The sequence below is a fragment of the Triturus cristatus genome, chromosome 11 (assembly GCF_964204655.1).
Source record: "Triturus cristatus chromosome 11, aTriCri1.1, whole genome shotgun sequence".
Lineage (NCBI taxonomy): Eukaryota > Metazoa > Chordata > Amphibia > Caudata > Salamandridae > Triturus > Triturus cristatus.
In genome coordinates, this window is record NC_140594.1 from 413493340 (window position 1) to 413516979 (window position 23640).

The 23640-nt window shown below is 45.3% G+C and overlaps 1 protein-coding gene across 2 annotated transcripts in view; it reads left to right on the forward strand.

Annotated features, from left to right (window-relative positions):
• Nucleotides 1–23640, forward strand: part of GCK (glucokinase) — a 292542-nt gene that overhangs the window by 100113 nt on the left and 168789 nt on the right. The window contains exon 1 of one of the 2 annotated variants that reach the window (XM_085636116.1): nt 19716–19887. The exons of the other annotated variant lie outside the window; for it this stretch is intronic. Within the exon in view, the coding sequence (XP_085492242.1) occupies nt 19879–19887 (9 nt within the window). The 5' untranslated portion in view covers nt 19716–19878. Of the gene's footprint in view, nt 1–19715; nt 19888–23640 lie in introns of those variants that run through there. 2 annotated transcript variants of the gene reach the window in all.

Here is a 23640-nt window from a genome sequence, read left to right on the forward strand (position 1 = left end):
GGAATGGCACGAATATCCGGTTATCTGAATTCTTAGACGCCTTTGGCTTAGTGGATGCCTGGCGTTCATGGTTCCCACAGGAGCAGCAATACACCTTCCGCTCGGGAGTGCATGACAGTCTCTCGAGAATAGATTACATTTTCACACTGGCGACGGGTCTAGAGAGAATATTGGAGATATTGCACCTGCCTAGGGGTATTTCAGACCATTCCCCAGTTTTAATTAAATGCACATCCCATGTCCCGGGACGACGACGCATATTCCCCGTCAATCCAGGGTTCCTAAAAAACCCTAAAATATGGAAGGGACTACTAACAACCACGAGACAGAATTTTATGGAAAATGAGCACTCAGTCACATCCCCAACAACATTGTGGGAAGCATATAAAACGGTACTTAGGGGCCAAGTAATCTCATTAATTACCTCCTATAAAAATGACCAGGCACACCAAGTAGAGGCTCTGGAGAGGGTGGTGGGTCAAGCCGAAGACGATCATGCCTTGGACATCAATGACACTACGGCACACAAATTAAACTTGGCTTGACACTAGCTATAGGTGCATTGGACATTGGAAAAGCGCTGGGCCCGAATGGCATGCCTATCGAACTGTATAAAAAAGAAGCGACCCACATTGCGCCACGTCTGCTAGATATGTACGGGGACAGCCTGGAAAAGGGAGAGCTGCCCCAGGATCAGCGTCTGGCGACAATAGTGGCAATACATGAACCTGGAAAACCACTGCAGGAATGCACATTGTATAGGGCGATTTCACTGCTAAATGCAGAAGCTAAAATACTGGCTAAGACCTTGGCCACCAGACTACTGCCTTATCTTACGAAGTTAGTACACCCAGATCAATCTGGTTTTATGCTGGGTCGCAACACGGCTCTTAACCTGAGATGGCTCCACGGCGTCATGGCACGCATAACACTTATTGAGAAAGACTCTGTAATTCTCTCCCTGGATGCGCGCATAGCCTTCGATTTAGTTGAATGGCCTTTTCTTTTTGCAGTCCTCAGACACCTGAGCCCCGGCCCCAAGTTCTGCGCATGGATCCAACTACTTTATGCGAAACCCCTAGCACATGTGGTAATGGATGGACACATTTCAGCTGACTTCCCCTTGGGTCGAAGGACGAGGCAGGGTTGTCCCTTATCACCGCCTCTGTTCGCATTGGTGCATGAACCATTGGCCGCCTGGATAAGACGGGACCCGGTCATTCGGGGACTTAAATGGACGGAGGGTTGGGAGGACTGCATTTCTTTGTATGCAGATGGTGTATTACTATATATGGCATCTCCCGCACGCTCCATTAATTGCCTCCTGGATATCTGTGGGGCATATGGCAGGGTCTCAGGGTATACCATTAACAGGGCAAAGTCACTGTAATACGTGCTTAGTGACCCTCCGCCGCGACTACCAAGGAACTGTAAGATACAGATCGCGGATGGTGGGTTTAGGTACCTGGGAATATATATTATGCCCCAACCCGAGCAGTTCCTGGAAAAAAACCTCCTAGAACCCCTTGGACGGTTCCGCCATGATGTGAAACACTGGCGCTCCCTACCGCTGACATTGTAAGGAAGAGTTTCCCTTTTCAAAATGATGGCGCTCCCTAGATTCCTTTACGCCCTGAAAAATACCCTGTTTCCGGTTTCCCCCACCTATTTTAAAGCAATAGGCACTGAAGTAAACAATCTACTCTGGGATGGGAAACCCGCACGAATAGCAATGCATAAATTGGTAAAGAGCTGGTTTGAAGGTGGAATTGCCCTCCCGAATATAAAGATCTACTACTGGGCTTCACAGCTAACTGTCATAAACCAATGGATCCATGCCCCGCAAGAGGAACCGGCGTACCGTATGGACAGATATGTCCTCGGCACGAGGGGCGTTATGGGAGCACTTTGCAACAAGCATTGGGAGACTACCCTTATAGGATGGGAAGGGGTTAGAACACAGGCCACAACGCTTTGGGAAACCCGACGCTTAGGTAAACTACGCAATAGCAAAGGTTTTAAACAATGGGACCTCATAGGTATTTCCCATGCGGGGGATCTGTGGAAAAAGGGCTCGATTGTTACGTTTGATCAGCTTCAAGAAACATATGGAATGGCAGCGACTGAAACATCCGTTACCTCTAGGCACTCATGAAGACCATCCCAACAAGCACTGAGCTGTCGAAGGCTTCACCATTAGAAGATAGACTATTGACAGACCACATAACTAAAAAGGCGATCTTCCAAACATACCGCAAGATCATAAACAATCAACCGGACCCCACAAAAACTCTAAGGGACAGTTGGCAGACTGACATTGGGGAAATGGACGAGACAGACTGGCAGGAGGCACTCGCTTCCCCGCGAGAGGTGGCAATACCCTTCAATTTGAAGTTAGTGCAACTTAAAGTCCTCCATCGAATCTACTACACACGCACAACTTTACATCGCATGGGCCGCGCTGATACACCAATCTTCCTGAGGAACTATGGTGGGCTGGGTACCTTCTATCATATGTTGTGGCACTGCCCGGAGAACACACAGTACTGGGAGGTTGTCATGGGTACCATCTCATGGGTGGCCGGATCTACGGTCGAACCTGAGCCCAAGAGATGTCTTTTAAATATCTGGGAGCCGACCGACCTTACCCAAATGGACCAGAGCTAGGCGATGTTAGGTATGATGATAGCAAAGCGGAACATAGCTCAATACTGGGGGGCGAGAAATTCCCTCCTACTGTCAGTGGTGCCGCAACATGGACGGCGCAATGATAGCAGAGAAAGTGATTTATGTACATAGGGGATGCCCTAAGAAGTGGACCAGGCTGTGGGGAAAATGGAATGCTTTCAGGGGAAACATTTGCGATCCATTTCCAGATGAATCGCTGTCAGACGTCAGTGACTAACTGTGCGGATTGGGGCAATGCGGCACTCTCAATGTCTATCTAAATGCGAAGAATTTAATATGAGGGGAGATTGCGGAGAAGAGCATGTAAATGTAATTATTCATTATGTAACTAATCGATGCAACATCATGTATCAATACCTGTCAGAGTGTAATATTAAGTACCAATTAATGAAAAATGCAAATAAAAATGTTTATTTTTAAAAAAGAGGTCATCCAATGTGCCCAGACCCGGTGAATCCTGCATCTCTCATCCATCCCTGCCTGCTGCCGCTCAGAAAGCTGCCAAAGACAGCAGAGGGATTTCCAGCGCATAAGGCGTCACACCCGGCATGACACGCAGGCCTCGCTGATAGCTAGTAAGAGTCTCTTGAAGTAATCCACTTGGTGACGTAGGCAGTGATGCGTTAGGATCCAACAGCTCTCTTATTTTATTCAGCCGATGACAGATGATACCTCTGTCAGGTTACGCCCTGCCAACCATCGAGCCGACCATTGAAGCTGAGGTCCAAGATAGTAGTGCTAAAAAATCAGAGCTCTCAGACCGCTGCCATCTGTGTGTCACTGTAATTTGGAAAGGGCAACTCTGCGCCTGCTGGTACTCGAAATCAAGTTACTAAGCATTCCATCCAACATGTGGAACACCTTGTGGGGAATGGAGATAGAGGTGGTTTGCAAAGTAGTTAGTAATCTTGCTAGCATCAGCATCTTAGATAACGTGACCCAGCCCTGAACAGTGAGAGGAAGCGACTTCCAAAATGTGATTTGATCCCAGAGAGCAGAGATGGCACTCAATAATCTGCCCTAGAGGAGATCAGGGACGGAGGGACATATATTAATACCCAAGTATCGGAACATGTGGGGCTCCTGTTTAATCAGGTGGTTGCCTACCACGATAGGATAAGCAGGGCCTATCCCGGTGTAATGGAAACTGGCAGGTTTTTGACCAGTTAGGCTGCCATGCCTGGGGTATTCCGGACGTGGCACAGTTCATATGCATATCAAACACACCATCTCACACATCCTGGACATAGATGAGAACATCATCAGCATACAATGATAACGCGGAGGCTTCACGTCGCAAAGGAATACACCAGACCCTTGAGGAGCGGCGCAGTCGCTGTGCCAGTGGCTCCACGGCTGGAGTGAAGAGCAGGAGTAACAATGGGCAGCCCCGACCCACTGGGAATGGGTCTGATATCATTTGACCAGTTTTTACCCTGGTCACTGGTTCCATGTACAGCAATTTGACCAGGCGAAAACTACTCTTTGGTATTCAGTGCCAAGGACAGTGTGTCTTCAGCTGGGAGGTAAGGAAGGAGAAGATAGCTTGGAGCATAGCTGGAATATAGTTTCGTTGAGCTGGGAAACTTTCAAATTGAGGAGATGTAGTTGGTGTTCTAGGGGCTGGATTATGGAAGTGAGGGTATGGGAAGAGTGGAGATTGGAGGGTGGATGGGAGGAAGTGTGGTGTGAGGTATTGGTGATTCATAGCATGCTTGGGCCACACACTAAGGGTTATAAACGTTTTCGAAGGGGTATAGCTGAGGTCACAGGCTACAATACGTTGCGCTTTCATATCTGCCCATGCTGCAACTGGACAGGAAGGACAAGAAGAAAGCAGCAACATTGAAGCTTCAAAGGATGGTGAGCAAACACAAAGTCATTGCAGTGGGGCTCCTAATTATGTTTAAAGGAAGTATTAACACATTTAATTGGCTTGTATCATGATTACTTTGTGCAGAGCAAACACCTGCTTTGTTGCGCTTAAGGCTCTGGCATCCATTTTAGACAAGATGTCATTGAGACAGAATTGAGGCCTAGTTCGCATATGCAAGGAAAACACACTTTAACATGCAAAAGCACATTTATTTTACCTGCATTAGCATCATGTCAATATACACATGTGAATTTGAGAATAGATTAATAATGCACATTTTTTTAGATGTATAAACATGTCATTAACTCCCCATTTAATTATTTTGTCATCACTAAAAAGGTAAACTATTTGTACCACTTTCGGTCTCTTGCCTCTTTGCATCTGGATTCTTCCAACATCTTAGGCCGATTATAGACTCGGTCTCTGGAATCTTCCTCCATCTCCACCTTTCTCTTTTAGACGTCATCTCCCTCCTTTTACACCCACAATTTAGACCCATTTTTATAAATGATTCAGTCAGAGAATTTCAACAGGAGAAACAGAATGATTGCACAAATTAACACAATGATTCTAGGGGTTAGTGTAACCTTTAGAATGCCCCCTCCAAAACTATCAAACAACTCACCAACCTTCCTAAAATCCTTTCCAGTCTCATCAAACCAGAAACCCACTGATTCCCATAAGCCATGCTCGTCAAAAGATTTGACTTCACAAGAAATGTAAGTTATATTAGCAACATAGACATTAATAACCCTGTTGTTATTCGGGATGAAGGTACAGCATTCCCTCTCACCTTCAAAACCACACAGACTCCACTCTCTTCCTCAAAAAAGATGTCTAGCTCAAAGTGGTTTGCACAAAGCAATTAATTCATTATTTATCTGTGTTAATGCACTAGCAATGTTAGAAGCCAAGTGATCCACTAGCGTATACAATCTTCTAATTTTACATTATTCTTAGCCACTCCAATTGATGGTATCATAGCTCCTACCAAATCCAGCACACTCTGTCCAAATCCTCGTTTCACTCTCTTCAAACCAATAGCATCACTTATCTAATTCACATGCTAAACCCTTGAGAATACCAAAGCCAGGTAGCAGCTGCCCTTCCAGTTATGGGGTAGGTTAAAATAAGGCAGTTTGTCCGCACACATAATACATTCCTCTAAGTATTGACTCTTCACCTGCCAGAAATTCACCACTAACAGCATAATTCCTTTCCCACTCACTCTTTCCAACAAACTCTATTGAACTAACTCCTGTAGGTTCATGACACACCACACACAATTTACCCTTTCTCACATGCTCCATTCTCAATCTTGGAGGCAAATTTGATTTTTTTAAATGTCTCTTCAACCTCAAACTGCTCTCATCATTTCAGTATTTTAATGTTCAAGTTAGATTAGACAACCCCTTTTAAAAATGTAATACAGGTAAAAGGATTCTCTGAATCTTCAGAAACAAGAAGATCTTCCAGTGAAGCGTTGAAGTCCATCAGTTACGGCTACAAAAACTATTACTTACAAAATAAACTTACAAAAACATTGCAGGCTAGACTGCACGAGAATGGTAGTTGATAATAGGTTGGTCCTTCACCTGCAGAAGAAGAGAGAAAAGTGCAAACAAAGCAATTTCCAAAAGTTATGATTCTGACATACTCTTCTAACAAATTAGCATTAACATTCTCCCATAAGAACTCACTAACCTGCCCCCTCATGTTAATGTCATGTATTCTACTTTATGTACTGTAGTCTATTTAACTTGTGAGAGTCATACCCAACCAGAGAAATCAGACATAACATTAGACCAGTTAATACTATGTATCAATATTAATGAAACAATACCACACATTTGACAGCACTTGCTGTAGGCCATCTTCTAATGACATCAAAAGCAGAAAATAGCAATTCAAATTCTGAATAATAAACCAGACTTCAATATTTGTTTTTAAAAACAATAATCAGTCTTCTTTTGCTTCTGTTTTGTAAACAAATAATCAAAAAACAAAATCAGATTTTTATGATCTTCTGTTTTCCCAGTCTTTATACTTGGAATCAGAAACAAAAAATCAGCAGGTTTCTTGCAAAGTTCAAACTCTTAGTTTTAAAATCATTGGGATTTAACACAAATATCAAGGTGGCTCTTCTTCTTGTGGTTTGTCTTGGAAAATGAATTTGTAACAGATTATTGGATTGTCAATTTATTCATCTGATTTTTCTTCTGACACAGATGCTAGATAGGTCCACTCAGGTGATAAATACTTTAAATTTGGGATTCTTTTTATTATTGTTCTGTTGGCAACAGGTAGTTAGTTGTCATACTCAGAATTTATTTCAATTGTCTCTGGTTCTTCTCCGATTGATTATGATCTCTAATTCTTCCACTGCCTCTTTTTACTGGTTGTTTTCACTGCCTAGACCCCTTATCTCCTCAACGCACTTTCTTGACTCTTTTGTCTTCATGTGTGACTACTGCTGAGTCTTCTCCGCTCACGATCAAACTTGTTCTTTGATCAGCATTAGTAGCTTGACTCACTGTGAACTGCTGTCCTTTGTGAGTTCTCAAGACTCGAATTTTCAGCTTGATTGTTTCATGAACTGGTTCAGGGACTGTTTCATCCTGTTGCTTTTGAGTTTGCAATAGTTCTTCACTCTGATTCTCAAACTGAAACTGACTATTGATATCTTCACCAGAATGAAAAATTTCCTAGCTATCGTAACGGAAAGTTTCAATTCTATTAAGGACTCGGAGGCGAGGATTATGCTTTATCTTTCTTTACTTTTAAAGATAGCAGCCATTTTAAAGTCAACAACAACAAGTGTTCCCATGTACATCGTGAATCACACAAAAAAACAATAGAGTGTTCGCGTCTAGAATGTCTCCTGCTCTATAATCCAATCACAGGTTCCCTTAGGTACAGGTAGTCCTCTTTCGCTGTTTAACCTCCCTCTTTCGTTGCTGTAGGCCAGCCAGCATGGAACTTCAGGAATCTTGCTTTCTAGAATCTCCTGAAACGCAAAAGAGAATATAAGCGAAAGTCGTGTCTAAGGTTTAGCCTGAAAGGCAAACAAAGCTCGACGGTATAGCATCATGTAGACTTTCCAATCGCCAAATAAGTTAAAATTCAGAAGCATTAAACACTTTACTTACTCCAATACGGGGAGGGAAGGATTCAAAGAAAGAAGCTTTGTACCCTGGGTGGGATAATCCTCGCCTCCGAGTCCTTAATAGAATTGAAACTTTCCGTTACGATAGCTAGGAAATTTTTCATTCTATGTCAGGACCGGAGGCGAGGATTATGCTAGTTTAAAGCTTGCTCACCACCAAATGAGACATATCAAGGATCGGTTTAAAATAAAACCGTTAAAAGGTGGAGTCGGAAGACCAGTCCGCAGCATTCAGGATGTCCTCCAGACGAGTGCCCAGGGTAAAAGCTTTAGAGGCCATCGCCCCTCTGGCCGAGTGTGCGGGAAAAATCCGCAGGTCAATGCCCGCCTCCTGCATTACCCACCGTACCCAACGGGCAATGGTGGGGGAAGAAACCACCTTATGAGGTTTCCTAAGTGAAATGAGCAATTGTCGTTCCCCAGGGGGACGAAACTCCTCCGAAATTTCCTCATATGCCTTGAGGCAAGATACCACGCACAGTTTCGAGGAGTCTGGGAAAGCCGGATAAGATATAGAATGCGGTCCACACTTCGTTCGCCTATGGATCGTAAAAGTGACCCCTTCGGGGGGAAAAATCTGACTGGTAACATCCAGGGCTCTAACATCAGAAACCTCCTGCACGAAACAAGGCAGAGAAGCATCGCCAGTTTGGAGGATAGCTCCTTCCTCGAGAGGAACCTATTCGGTTGCCATGATAAAAACAAATTCAACACTCGGTTAACATCCCACAGGTGGGAGTACCGCGGCTCCGGGGGTAGGGAAAGGCGGATGCCTCGAAGCAGGCGACAGACCAGGGGATGCTCACCCACCGGGGAACCGTCCAGCATGTTGTGGCCCGCGGAGATGGCCGAACGGAAGGTATTGATGGTTCTATAAGCCAAACCTTCCTCCGCCAGAGAGGCCAAAAAATTCAAAATGGAAGTCACATCAGTTGCCACGGGTTTGAAACCCCGTCGCACACACCAACGACACCACCGTCTCCATGTGGAACAGTATCGTTTGATTGTGCTGTCGGCCCCGGCCTTTGACATGAATTTCTCAGCTGCTCCCGAAAGGCCTGGGACCGCCCAGCGTCCCCTGTAATCCTCCAAGCCATGAGGGCAAGCCCGCCCTGCTGTATCAACGGATGAAGAACTCCATCCGAATTGAGCAGAAGCGTTGGAAATAGGGGGAGTGGGATTGGAGAATCCCAGGAAAGTTCCAGAAGAACTGGAAACCAGGCTTGAGACCTCCAAATCGGTGTGAGAAGGACCACATCCGCCGACTGATGACGCACCTGGGAGGAAATTCTCGTGATCATGGCAAACGGGGGAAAGGCATAACCTCTCTCGGTCCGCCAATCCTGCAGAAATGCATCCGTTTGCACTGCTAGGGGATCCGGTCTCCAACTGAAAAACCGGGGCAGCTGGAAGTCCAGGCGGGAGGCAAAGAGGTCCACTGAAAAGGGACCCCAGAGGGATTGAAGGTCCGCGAAAACCCCCGGATGCATTCTCCAAAGACTGCTGTCGTGGAGATGCCGAGACTGAAAATCCGCCACCTGGTTGTCCCGGCCCGGGAGATATTCCGCTGTTACCGACACATGATGGTCCAGACAGTACTTCCAGAAATTCGCTGCCATGTCCGACAGTGCCCTGGAGCGTGTTCCCCCAAGATGGTTTATATACCGGACGGCTGATATATTGTCCATCTTGAGTAGGACGCAAGAACGGACTGACTCCTTGGTCCAGCACTGGATCGCAAAGGACCCCGCCAGGAGCTCCAGGCAGTTGATATGCAACTGTTGTTCCAAAGGAGACCACACACCGCCGGTAGCGAAGTCGCCACACCGCGCGCCCCAGCCTGATCTGCTGGCGTCGGACTCGATAATATTATCTGGCGCCGAACCGAAAATCACCCGGCCATTCCAGGCCTCCATGTTGGAAAGCCACCATTGAATCTCCTCTTTGGCTTCCGCCGAGAGCGGTACTTTCCGTGAATAGGACAGACCTCGTCTCAGGTGTTGCGCTTTGAGGCCCTGTAAGGCTCTGTAGTTGAGAGGGACTGGAAAAATGGCCTGAATGGATGCCGATAGCAGGCCCACTAAGCGAGCAATCTGTCTGAGGGAGAGCTGATGCTGAGTAAGCGCTCTCCTTAACTCGTGACGGATTTTCGTCATCTTCCGAGAAGGAAGGCTGAGCGTAGCGGCCACCGAATCGATGGAAAACCCGAGGAAAACCACCTTTTGGGAGGGAACTGGCGTTGATTTTGCCTCGTTGATTATGAAGCCCAAACTCTGGAATAAATTTACCGCCGTCTGAAGATGACGAGAAAGGGTCGTGGGACATTGTACCATCAGCAAAATGTCATCCAGATACACTATGAGACGCATCCCGGACGCTCGCAGGCGTTCGATCACCGGACGCAATACCTTGGTGAAACACCACGGAGCCGAGGATAGTCCGAAAGGAAGAGTGGTGAACTCGAAGACCGTGTCCCTCCAAAGAAACTGTAGGAACCTCCAGCGAGGAGGGAAAATTGGAATGGTCAGATACGCATCCTTTAGATCTAGGCGCGCCAGCCAATCGTTGGGTCTGAGGAGGTCGCGAAGAAGATGGATTCCTTCCATCTTGAAATGGCGGTAAACTAGCCACTTGTTGAATTCGCGCAGATTGATCACGGGTCTCTGCCCCCCCCATCCACCTTGTCTATCAAAAAGAGATTGCTGAGGAATCCTTGAGAATGGAGAGTGGTTTGAACCACCGCCCCTTTGAGCAAAAGAGACTGGACCTCTTGATCTACTAAGGCGGAGTCCTCTACCGAGAAGACTAGGGGACGTGGAGGAGCCTTCTGAAAAGGCTCTCCGCAGATCTCGATATGAAATACCTGGACAGTCTGGAGCACCCAAGCGTCGCCCGTGACAGAAGTCCAAGCCTGGAAAAAATGCGCCAGCTGGCCCCCCACTTTTAGTTGGGAAGAAGGGAGAACACTTACCGGAAGAACTGGAGACGCCTCTGCCTCTGCCGCCACGGTTCTTCCCTCGCCGTCCTCGTGTCGGGTAGAAATTCCCGAATCTGGCCTGGTCCTGGTACGCCGACTGGTTGGAGCCTCCTCTCTGCTGATTTGGTCGGCCGGACGAGCCGCCCCTGCCTCGACCGGCCCCCCTGAAAACCCGTGGGCGAAAGACTTTACGACTGGAGGATTGTGCTCTATCCAAAGTTGTGAAGGTATTGACGAAGCGCCCTAGCTCTTTCATGAAAGGTTCACCAAAGAGGCCGCCCTGGGCAAGCGGGCCCGCCTCGGAGTCTGCTAAATCCCCCAGCTTGGGGTCCACCTTAATCAACAGGGACCTTCGTCGCTCCGTCGACAATGCACAGTTTGCGTTTCCTAAGAAAATGACCACGCGTTGGGCCCAAGAGGAGAGGTTGTCTGGAGATATCAGGGGCCCTGACGACTTAGCTTCTTTGGCCATATCAAGTATTTTGGTGATAGGCCCGAGAATATCCAATAGCTTATCTTGGCAAGCCCGCCATGATCTATCAATTCCCTTTTTGGGGTCCTTGATAAATTTCTGCAGAAACGTTGCCATACGCGGATCAATTTCAGGAGTTGCCGCAACCTTGTCTTCTAATGACGGCCGCGGGAACTCTGCCCTAAGGCAATTACGAACAGAGGCCTCCAGAGGTCGTTGAATGCGACTGGCTGCATACTGGGCCACCTTGTCACAGGGCGCCCAGTCAGAGGATCTAGGATGCAAAATATCCTCAGGATCGAGCATATCGGCACTGAGGTTCTGGGGAACCGCGCCCGAATCCAACGCAGCAGGCTCTGGCTGCGGCAAACCGCAAGGACGAGAAGGCCCGGCACCGTCATCACTCCCTTGATTCGAAACTCCCGGGTTAGGCGCCGCTGGAGGGGTCTGTTGGCCAGGAACACCTGCTTGAGACAGGCGAAGGCGTCAACGTCCACCCCAGTATACTTGGCCCGTTTAGCGGGAGGAGGAAGGGGATCCTCATTGGGTGTACTAGAAGGTTGAGAAGCCGGAATCGCGTGGGTTGCTCTGGCCAACCTGTCGCAAGCTAGCTCAATTTTGCGCGAGAGGCGATCCTCCAATGGAGCCATGGCCTGCTCCACCGCCTTATGAATGGAGGAGTCCACGGCGTCGTAGATGTCGTCGTCCCACTGTAGCGCCGAAAGCGGCTCTTCATCCCACTGCTCATCCTGGTCATCCCGGTAAGTAGCGTCATCATAGGCCTCCATTATAGGGACACACAGAGCAATAAGCTCAAAGAGTATATGGCGAAAGACCACGGAACAAGTGGAAACTCTGAAGGAGGTAAACTCCGTGATATTGAAGGCTGGGTGTCAGCCAAGTCAGGGCAAGAAACTTTTGCGTGAAGGCACTAAGCCTTGAGACTCGACAGCCCTGGTGCAAAAATGAATGGGCAGCCTGTCCTCTCACTGGGTCTCAGCAGGATTCCCCTGCAAAATACAGACTCCTAGGAGCGTTGAGAAGTGGCCTAAAATACGGACCCCCACGACCGGGTGCACTCCACCGCAGCCTTGAATGCTGTTACAGACCTTATTCAGGCGTTCAGGGGGCGTAAATATGAATAAGTGCCCACAGGCAACATACAGACCGTTGAAACGGCGTCTGGACAGGCAGGGGCTCACTCGCTGCTATGCGTTCTGAGATTCAAGCGCGCGGAATGCTCGGAACGCAAGCAACGACGACAGTTCGTAGACGCGCCCTCTAGCGGTGGAATGTGGCACCGCGAGCAGCACCACAGACGCGGCCGCTAGGGAGGAACACTCCCGCGGCCGAATAGCGAGTCAGCCGAGTAGCGGCTGACACGCGACACCACAAGAATCACCGGAAGGTATTCTAAACAAACAGAAGCGCTGGGTAAACCGAATCCACCGAACGAAGAGCGCGAACACTCTGATGCGAGGGAAGAGGAGAAAACCGTTAAAGCCGTACGCGCTGGCAATACAAGCAAAACACTCGCTGGCAATAATCAAAGCACTCGCAATAGGAGTAAATTACTAGCGAAATAATGTACAAGTATAATGATATTAACAGTACGTATGAATTGAGAGAAAAGAAAACCTGACATCTCAGGCTGCAGCAGTAAAGAAAGAGGGAGGTTAAAGAGCGAAAGAGGACTACCTGTACCTAAGGGAACCTGTGATTGGATTATAGAGCAGGAGACATTCTAGACACGAACACTCTATTGTTTTTTTGTGTGATTCCCGATGTATCATGGGAACACTTGTTGTTGTTGACTTTAAAATGGCTGCTATCTTTAAAAGTAAAGAAAGATAAAGCATAATCCTCGCCTCCGGTCCTGACATAAAATTGTGTTTGCCTTCTTCTTTACTAGTCTCAGCATTTACTTCTCCTCTCCCCTCTGGATCCATGCAACAAATTTGAGCTCGACTCTGTGAGTTAGTGGTTGTTGTCACCACTTCTTCATCGACCATCTTCACTCTTCTTGTGTGAGCTGCATGGATCCACACTTGCCCTCTTCTGCCCAAAATCGTGTACCACTTCAAATCCATACTCGATATTTGAGTAAATCATCACACTCAATTAATTTGCTAGGCAGAAAGTTCTTGTCAGAGCAATCAGCTCTGCTACTTGTGCAGAAGTTACATCAGGCAAGTATGATGCTTCAAGGGTTACAGAAGTAGAACAGACTGCTGAAGCTGCTTTCGATACTCCTTGATGGTCTCTCAAACAAGAACCATTTACAAACAAATTCAGATCAGCCATTTGAAGGGTAACATGTTTTATATCTGGTTTTGGCTTTGTACATAATTCTCTCACATTTACACAACCATGGTTGGGGTCTTAGTCATCAACTTCATCACTGTTTGGAATCAGAAGCATCACTGCAGGAAGTACTGCACCTCTTTCATATTTTCAGCTGCCAGTATTGTTTGCTAATACTTTGTGAGGCTGCTGTTTGTCATAGGCTACGTTTTAGTATGAGTCAGCAAAATCTCAACTGAGTGAGGGACAAACACAATTCAATTGAGTGAGGGACAAACACGATGAGTGTGTAACCCATTGCCATTTCTTCATTCTGCTCTGTGACAAGGCAAATACCTATGACCACTTTCAGACAACCTGGAAAAGCTGCGGCTACTAGATTTAATGTAGCAGAGAAGTAAGCAACAGGCTGCATCACCCCACCATGCCTTTGAACGAGTATGGCAGTGCATACCTGCTCTTTTCGGGGCAGAACTGAAAACCCACTCTTTCAAACTCAGGCATTCCAAGGGCGGGCCCACTATCTAGATTTTCTTCAAGTTCTTGAAGGCCTTTATGCATTTACCATCAAATGGTACTGGATCCTTGATATCACTGCAAGTAAGTAAAGGCTTTGCAGTTAGAGAAAAGTTTGGAATCCACTCACAACAGTAGCCAACTATTCCTAAAAACATCCTCACTTCCCTCTAGCAGTTGGAGGATTTATCTTCAGGATAGCAGAAATGACTTTCCTTACCTGTTTCTCAATGCGATGACCAAGGCAAATAATTTCTCTTTTACACTGCTCCATCGTTTTGGGGGAAACCTTGTGACCATTGTCAGCAATATGATTCAAGAGTGCTGTTGTATCTAATTTCCAATCTTATGTCTTAGATGCCACTTGTGGGTCATCTATACATTTCACTAACACCGAGTTACGAGGTAGTTGCAAACTTTCCAAATCTTTCTGAAGGTCTGACTAGAGACTGAAAAACTTTCTGTATACCCTTGTGGGATTCAACACCAAACGAGAACTGTATTTTGGAACATAAATGCTAAAAGATATCGGCTATCCTCAGGTAGAAGAATGGAAAAGAACACTTGGCACAAGTCAATGACTGTGTACCATTCTGCATCCCTGGAATTTGGAACATACTTACAGCAGGATTTGGTACCACCAGACATCGTGGGGCTACATTTTGACTGATTTTCTTAAGGTCTGGCACAATCTTCACTTACTACTCGGTTTTTTAATGCCCATCCCAGGAGAATGCTATAGACTACCAAGTACCTCCCTTAAGATCCCCTGCTCTAACCTTTTTTTCTATGATGGGCTTCATTTCCTCACTTTGCTTCTCATTAAAGTTTATAATGTCAAATTATGGGGTAGCTTGCATTAGGTTTGACCTGTATTCCTTCTGGTTTTGCACTTTGAATCCATTCTATCTCTTTCTGTGAAATCCCATACCTTTTCTTTGGTAGTATGCCTTAAATCAAGAGGCAGGTAATTTGTTGACAAGCAGTGATCTTCTTCAGCAAATTTACATTCGCATTCATTCCATAATCGTTCATAAACCCTCTACCTGACCCTGCATCTGCACCACATCACTCTTAGTACCACTCCTTGCATTTCTTGCATCTCATTCATACTAACATTTCCACAATTTCCAGGCGGCACAAAATCTGAAGGATGAAATTATCTGCTGATTTCTGTGTTTCCTCTGGTTCTGCTTCGTCTGCGCAGTTATCAACTTCTCTTTGACCTTATTTTGCATCGCATCAAAACAGTTACTGCAGTACTTGGGATACTTCGATATCTCATTGATACTCTTAGTCTGCCAACACATCACCCTCTGCTAAATATGAGAGCTAAGCTCTGGTTCAAACTCTAAACGAATCCTATAACACCTTCCCTTCCTTTCAGCTTCACTGCACTTAGCGTGGGTCTACATAAGCCTCTCGTAACCCATCTCCGTTATTTCTGTTTTACATATCTCAGCTGCAAATTCATCACCTAAATCTTCAAGATTATTATGTGCCTTATTTGCACGCCTTGCAGTTTCTCTGATCAAGTATCTCATTTCATCTGAAGTATAGGACATTATTATGTTAATACCAATTGTACTCTATAAAATCTCTCTAAATTCAGTTTTCAGATCAGCAATGTTAATTTTTATCTTCTTATGAGGCTTAGTTGCTACCGATTTTACAACAGAGACAGTATCAGAAACTACTGTTCCTGTATTCAAGGCAGTTGTAATCCAACTAGGGACAGGTAAGATTTGCCGTTTTGATCTTGAGCCACTTCTGTGTTACCTTGTACTAGGGCTGTATGGTCTTGGCTCACAGCTGGATGATCGAAGGCCAATATTTTGGGGCCTGCAGAGGCCATTAACTGCAAAGCGATCAAGGTGAGCCTTGGGGACTGGGGAATGCCTTCATACATGAGTTAGTTATGTGAGGGCCCAAGCATTTCATGCCCCATTACTGATGAATTAGTAAAGCAAGCAGCACTTGTACACGTGCTCACACATCAATTCTTACCAGGTTTTGCTTTTGAACCAGGAAATATCAATAAATATTCATGTGGTGCTGGGGACACCATAACTATCACGTTGCACCCAACAGCAAAAACCACCAAAACACATTAGACTTAAATGCAACAGAACACATCAGACAGAATATGTTATTTACATCCAGTACAGATATGCGATATTGTCACCCATCATGTTTCTCCCAAAAGCAGTAGACGCCAAGAGTCTCCTCAAAGAAACACAACAAATATATATTTGCCACTGTTTTCCTGTTACTGAACCCTTTAGATAAAGCTTCCCACATACATCCAAGATAGCACAGATATCCCTGGTAGCCGAACATCACAACACTTCTAGCTGCACTTAGGGCCCGATTCACAGAACTAAATTAAGACAAAATCCTAAACTTACTACTTTTGGTATTCACAGAAGGCATTTAGTAGTAGTAAAGTTAGGATTTTGTCTTAAGTCTGTCCTAAGTCTGTCCTAAGTCTGTCTTAAGTCTGTCCTAAGTCTGTCCTAAGTCTGTCTTAAGTCTGTCTTAAGTCTGTCTTAAGTCTGTCTTAAGTCTGTGCTAAGTTTGTCTTAAGTTTGTTTTAAGACTGTCTTAAGTCTGTCTTAAGTCAAACTTAAGACAAAATCCTAACTTTACTACTACTAAATGCCTTCTGTGAATACCAAAAGTAGTAGGACAGACTTAAGACAGACTTAAGACAAACTTAGAACAGACATAAGACAGACTTAAGACAGACTTAAGACAAACTTAAGACAGACTTAAGACAAACGTAAGACAGATTTAAGACCAACTTAAAAGACAAACTTAGGACAGACTTAAGACAGACTTAAGACAAAATCCTAATTTGCTACTACTAAATGCCTTCTGTGAATACCAAAAGTAGTAAGTTTAGGATTTTGTCTTAAGTTAGTTCTGTGAATCGGGCCCTTACTGTTGTGGAGATATCGACATAATCTCCAAACAGAAATGGCATTGCTTTGTGCCTGCACCCCGCCATACTAAAATCATAGTTTTACATCTGAATTGATACGACACTGCCATTCAACCATCTGACATGATTGTCTATGTCTATATACCCGCCATTGATCCACCCTACCGTTCATCAGTCACAATACTGTTCTAGTGATAGAGCAGAACACAATACCTGAAGTACATCAGTGATTGACCGATCAGACCGCAGTCTGAGAGGAAGACCTAATAGCAGTCTGAAGCATACATCTCAGAAAGTCTCAGTGCTATGAGATCATACTAGAGGTAGGTATACACCAAGTTATCATAACAACATTAAGAATCATAGAGCCATTGGTATAAAGATTAGGGTATTGTGATTGCCAAGTGACGTTCCTCTGAACTACCTATAATCGAGGATCGATCTTGTAAGTAGACACCTGATCTCTTGCTTACGGGGACTAGATCTATGCATGGTGATCTGTTTCTTTTTTAGCCTGACTACTTCGCCTAGAATTATGTATAATGCAACTGTACTATGCTATTATTGCCTTATTTATTACTTTTATATGTATTCTTTCGTGGATTGTATTGGTTTCGATGGCCCGTAGGGCCACTTCTTGTTGTAATACTGTTTCTAATAAAGAAGAGAACTATGATAAAAAAGAATCATAGCCTCATATACAAAGCCCGTTTAGAATAGCAAACCCTGTGATTCACTAAACCACGGGTTCTGCAACTGCAAAAAAACTTTTTTTTGTTCACAAAAGACTCTTTCCAATTTGTAAAAGGACTTTTGTGATCTCTTCCGAAATGCAAATAGAAGATGGGGTGAACGGGGTATTCTCTTCCTCTTTTCGATTTGAAAACCATTAATGAGTTACCAACCCACGAGTTAGGGTGGTGGCGGGATTTACAAGTGATGTTGCTGTGCCATTAAAAGTATACTAGCCCTGCCGAGACATGCCCATCTAATTTTACACAACTATGGCCTATACAAGGAGAACTTTAGCTAATTCATGCTTAATTCCTATGAGACAGTTGTACACCAGTTGTAAAGCAAGAAGCATTGGCTTTGTCAGTGCTTGTTAATTACTGATGTTGGCCTTGGGGTTTCTTCCTCCTCACTTTCTGCTTTCTACTAACAGCCCCAGGAGATAGACATACAAAGGGACTATAACAAAGCACATCTTTGGGCATCTTTACATCCAGACCTAGGGACACTTGTACTCGCTTCCACTGATTATCCAAGTCCACAGATACATTTTCATGTCTTGCGCCCAGTTGTGTCAGCTGAAGGAAGAGTAGCTGAGGCATAAGGAATCACAGGCTGGACTACATGTTCCAGTGAGGAAGCCGTGATTTGATCAGCACCTGGTATATGGTTTGAAAGATGGTACTCCATCCGTCAGGGTGGCCAAGGATATTACCTCTGCCGTCATAATGGACTAGAGTCTGTCAAATTTAGAGTTAATCTCTGTACATTTAAAGGGACCGCAGTCATGTACATTGAAAAGAACTAGTCACAGCACTTCTTTTCAATGTACGAAAAGATTGGTGACCGCCCAGCATCAGTTTTGATAGCTGTTTGGTCATCAATCTTTTAAAATTTTTTTTGTTTTTCATAAACAAACTCTTAATATGGAAATGTGTTTCAGGAAGACAAATAAGTAATGACCCACACACATTGTTAGCTATCTCCCCAGGTGAAGGGGTTCATTATTTGTTTCTGTCCCTCAGCCCCAGGTTTTTCCTGCTGGGGAAAAAAGACATTACACTGTGTAGTGCTTTACGTGCTTACTACACACTGGCCACTCTAAAAGGGTGGCGAGCATATGTCCTTACTATGAAGGCCCCTACACTGTTGGGCCTTTGGAGGATGGCTTCTGTCGACAGAGCCAACAGGGGCCCCGGCCATGGAAAACTCAAGGACGCCAGTCTCTAAATGCGGCTGGCGGACCGGGGGTTTGGCCATACTGTGATTCTAGCCCAAGTCTGCAGATTCCACTGTTGACGACTCCGGCAAGGGCCCAACATTCCACCCCCTCTGTGGGCGAAGGACTCTGTTTAGTCATTTATCCTGGTGTTTTCTATCGAGATAACACTCCACGTGCCACCATTTTTTGGAGCAGCTCACATATACTAGAAAGCGTGATATCATTATATTTGAGCAACCCGCTGAAGATGCATTCCGACACACAGGGATATGAGAGGTTTCCCCACAGGCCATCGCTTCCACTGGTCCACAAGAGGTACCTTCTGAGGTTCCTGTCGGCCCAAAAACGTTCCATTTACTCATAGGCAAGGCTGCCCCAGTCAGGGTCGAGAGTCCCAAAGGAAATGACCCTGAATTTAGGGGTGGAATACAGGCCCCTGTGGCCATAGAGGAGCTGTGCCTCTGATGGCGGCCCACCGCTCGGCCCAGGTCCTTAGTATATGTGAGGCAGCCAGCCTACGTGAACATTTAGAGGCCTCTCCCCAAGTTGTGCAGAGGGGAGGTGGGTTTCTATTCTTTTTACTATTTTTCAGCATACTCCCAGCCCCACTCAGTACCTAAGCTTTAGTGAAGCTAAAAAAAGGTGTGCACATTGGACCGACGAGAGGCCCCTGCCTGCCCTGGGCGAGGGAAGCAGGCAGGCCTTCGCCGCTGTTTCAACATTGCATGAACCTTTATCAGGGTCAGCTGTAAACTCTAGGCCAGGGCAGGCTATCGCCGCTCCTGGCCTTGAACAAACTACAGCGCCTGCGAGAGTGGGCGAGTGAGAGGGCACGGAGAAGCAGGGAAGCGGCTAGGCGGGAGCTTCTGTCCACTTCTCAGCGCTACCGCGGCGGGCATTGAGATTTCAACAGGAACCTTCCCAGCACCTACTATGCCCTTTGGAGGTCGAGGGCAGACAACCGAACGCGAGTAGGACAGCATGGACCTGGTAAGGCACTCTCATCTGACCTTAAAACATTTATTCTGCACTTTTTGCAATAATCCCTACTTAGGGGTTGATGGATGTTGTTAAAGGGGGGCTTCAATCAGGTCTGGATGTATATATAATTTAACCTAATGTGGAATAAAATTCACTACGTTATACGTAAAAATAATATAAAGTCACCCCAGAGTTTAGTGCTCTTAAAAAGGGAACCGACCTTTGCCCCTTTCTCAATACAGCCAGAGGAAGTCATACATTTTTTCCATGGCTGAAAATTAGGAATTCATATACTTTTTTCCCCAGAAAATCTAAGTTCTTTTCTAAGCTTTGAATTCTGAAAAGGAACATATGGTCTGATTTTAAAAATGAATGTCAACACGTACATGAATTAGCAAACTGACTTCCTTTGCTTTCAGTTTTACAAGACTGAGAACAAAGCGGTACACGGAACCGCCAGTTCAATTGCAGGACCCCCGATATTGGCACCATGGATTGGGTGGCGATAGCGCCTTGGGGATGCTGGCATTAAAAGATAATGGGCACCGACCAGGTTAAAAAGAAGTCTGGGGCTTCACAACTGGACTCAGTGTTGCAAACACAGCGTTCGGGGGGAGTTTTGACGCACTGGTGAGGAACGCTCTCAAAAAAAAAATACCCGAACGAGATGCGGCCAAAGTGAAGGATCTCTGCTTCCTCAGGTTGTGGGGACATTTTCTGAAACCTATGGACTGTAAGCCGCAGCAAGTGGCTACTTGCAGCAGTATTAAGTGATATAGAAATTAATGTGTACATTAAATATATGAGCTTCTCAGATGTCTCTGCCACCTCTTAAATAACCTTTAGCATTTTAATGTTTTTCACGAGTCAGAATAAAGTCTTATAAAACATGTGGGAAGCTGACATTTTGTGAACTCTAAAGTAAAACTGGATTTGTTTTACCCATTGTAATATTTATCTGGATTGCATTCGGCATCCACAAACTTCTTGTCAGATCCATTTTACAAATGTGTTTATTTAGAAAACTGTCTGCTTTATAATGTTTAGTTAATGTTGTGGTATTTTGTTAGATAGAGGTATTTGGGTTCCAGCGCACTGTAGCATGCGCAGTCTGTGCTCAGCCCTTCATTTATTTTTTGTTTGAAAGTGTCTCCCAAAAACTGCAGCTAGCACAACAAGTCGATACAAGAACCATTAGTTTTGTCAATGTTTTGTTTAGCCATGTTGTTCAGCAGTGAGGCTGCTCTGCAGCATGGCTGAAAGTAAAGAAATAGCAAGCATTGGCAAATCCAATAGGTCTCACCTGTGCAAGAGTTATTGACTTTGCCACTGTTTTAGCCATATTGTAGAACAGCCCTGCTGCTGTGCATAATGGCTAAAAGCAATAAAAAAGTACTATGACGATGCCACATCTTGGTGCTTTTTTTTCTTATGGAGGGTGGGCATGGGCAATAAGGACAACGGGAGCGACGGTGAGAAGGAACGTGCAACACTGACAATGAAAGTAATGGTGGAAGGTAAAGGGAAACGTCACAAAAAAAACGCTTTGATGTGCCTGGTACTGGCTGTGTCATAGTGCATTGTTTTCTTGTGGGGGGTGGGTAACACAGACCATTGGAGGGTAAGTAGCAGCAAGGACAAGGAGAAAGGGAAAAAAAGCAATAGGGAAGAGGCAATACAGACAACAGGCGGTGGAAGGGAAAGAAGCACGATGGACAACAGGGGTGGAAGGGGTAGAAGCAACATGGACAACAGGTGGTGGGAGGGGAAGAACCAACAGAGTCACAGGTGTGGGAAGGGAAAGAAGCAAGACAAACTTGGGGGTGGGAGGAGAAGAAATAACATGAAAAACAGGTGGGTGGCAGGGAAAAAGCAACACGGACAAGGATGACAGAGGAAGAAGCAAAAATAATAAAAAAGAGTTCCTCAATCACAGTATGATCAGCAGAAGGACAGTAAAAAAGCTGAAGCAATCAGTACTTGGTCTTTGCTCCAGTCGAAATAAAAGGCAGGGAAGCCAGCAACCACCGGCTAGTTAGAAGGCAGTAAACAAGAGTGGCAATGAAGCCAACGAATAGTAAGTAATGGGCAGGCTGACAGCCCCTTGTTGTATACCACATCTCCTACAGTGCATGCGCTATCGCAGGCGAGACCTAAAAAGAGATGTCATGCAGTGGGTGCAAACCTTGTCATAGCACTTTTGACGCATAAGTGAGACCTATTAGTTTTGCCAATGCTTCTTTGTTTGTACTTTGAGCCCCTGCCCTTCCTCCCCCTGTTTCTGGGTCTTACTAGGAGTACATGCACCCCCCTTTTTTATGGATCAGTTAGATGACAGGGATTGAAATAAAGGTTCTGTTTAGCATCCGACAATATTGAGCAATCACCCCAGCACTCTCAAACACATAGGGACATAGTGTCATGAGGGGAATAAATGGGCTTGGACATCCACCTAATAGTCACATTGTCGGTCTTGGCCTGACAGTATCAGTCGTATCAGCTGTCTGCAAGAACAGTGACATCAAGGCACTGTTGCTGCAGACTTGGTAGATGTGGGCGAGCCAATATATTAGCAGCGTGAGGCGAGCCAGAACTAAGGCAAAGGGTAGTCAGGCTTGGCTCTAAAAGCCAGTACAGGAGCCTAGACATGAAAATATTTGGCACGTAAATCATGCATCAAAAATGATGTAAAAATATGATAAAGGCGCTTTTAAAAAAAGTGCATTACTTTACCATGCGGACGCGTTTCACCTCAGTACTTCAGATTATATCAGTGCATTGAGAGGCGTTAAAACTGATAGTTTTAAAACCTAAACCTAGAAATATTCATGCTTCCCCCCTCACCCTGATGACGATGGCTAGTGAAATCAGAGGCAAGTCAGTCGTCATGTGTCCCCCATATGTGGCCTAATTTCTTATAGATGGAGCATCATTATATAATGTTAAACACAAGAAGTTTTGTTACAGCGCTCTTGCAGAATTCATGCATTTGAAGGGTCTCTCATTTGTGATGACGGAAAAACAAGGAGTGATAAAATAAAGTATTTGCCTAGAAGCCTCCTCTCCAGCTCCATAATGTTTTGACACTGTACCCTTGATCTGGAGCACTTCATTAGGATGGAGCTTGATTTCTACTGGTCTTGGCACTTTTTGCGGCCTTTAGTCTGTTACTGCACTAGGTATGGGGTTATGCTAGCCTGCTCTCCTAGACATCTTTGCCCTACATTGCTCTGAGGAGGAACAGGAGTAGAGTGGTCAACATCTACAGTGGTCCAGACAATACCACAGAAGCTGTACACTGGCTGAACTTACTTTCCCTAAAACCCAGGGCTTTAAGTGGAATGAAAAAACTGGGGGGGGGCTCTCAAAGGGGCGTGGCCGATGTAATTAAGGTAGTGGCTTAAAACATGTAAACTAAAAATCTGTGCTTAGCGTAGTGTGCTGCCCAACTGGTATTTTGCTGTTTGTCATTGCATACAGATATATGATAGAACAAGTAACGTTATACCTACAACAAGAAGGACTATTGGCTTTGTCAATGGTTTTTAGTTGCATTAGAGAAATAAGCAACAACTATGGCTTTGTTGTATATAACATTGGAAATGCTTCAGTTCTGAAATGATGAGACTTTGAAAGAACTATAATGAGTCTCTTTGAAGTTACATCAAAGGCAGTGAAGGGTGGCACTGATGCAGAGCAAAGAATTTTTCCAGCACCTGCTTTTTGGAAGTGATCACCAGCATGACTCGGTCCACTTAAAGT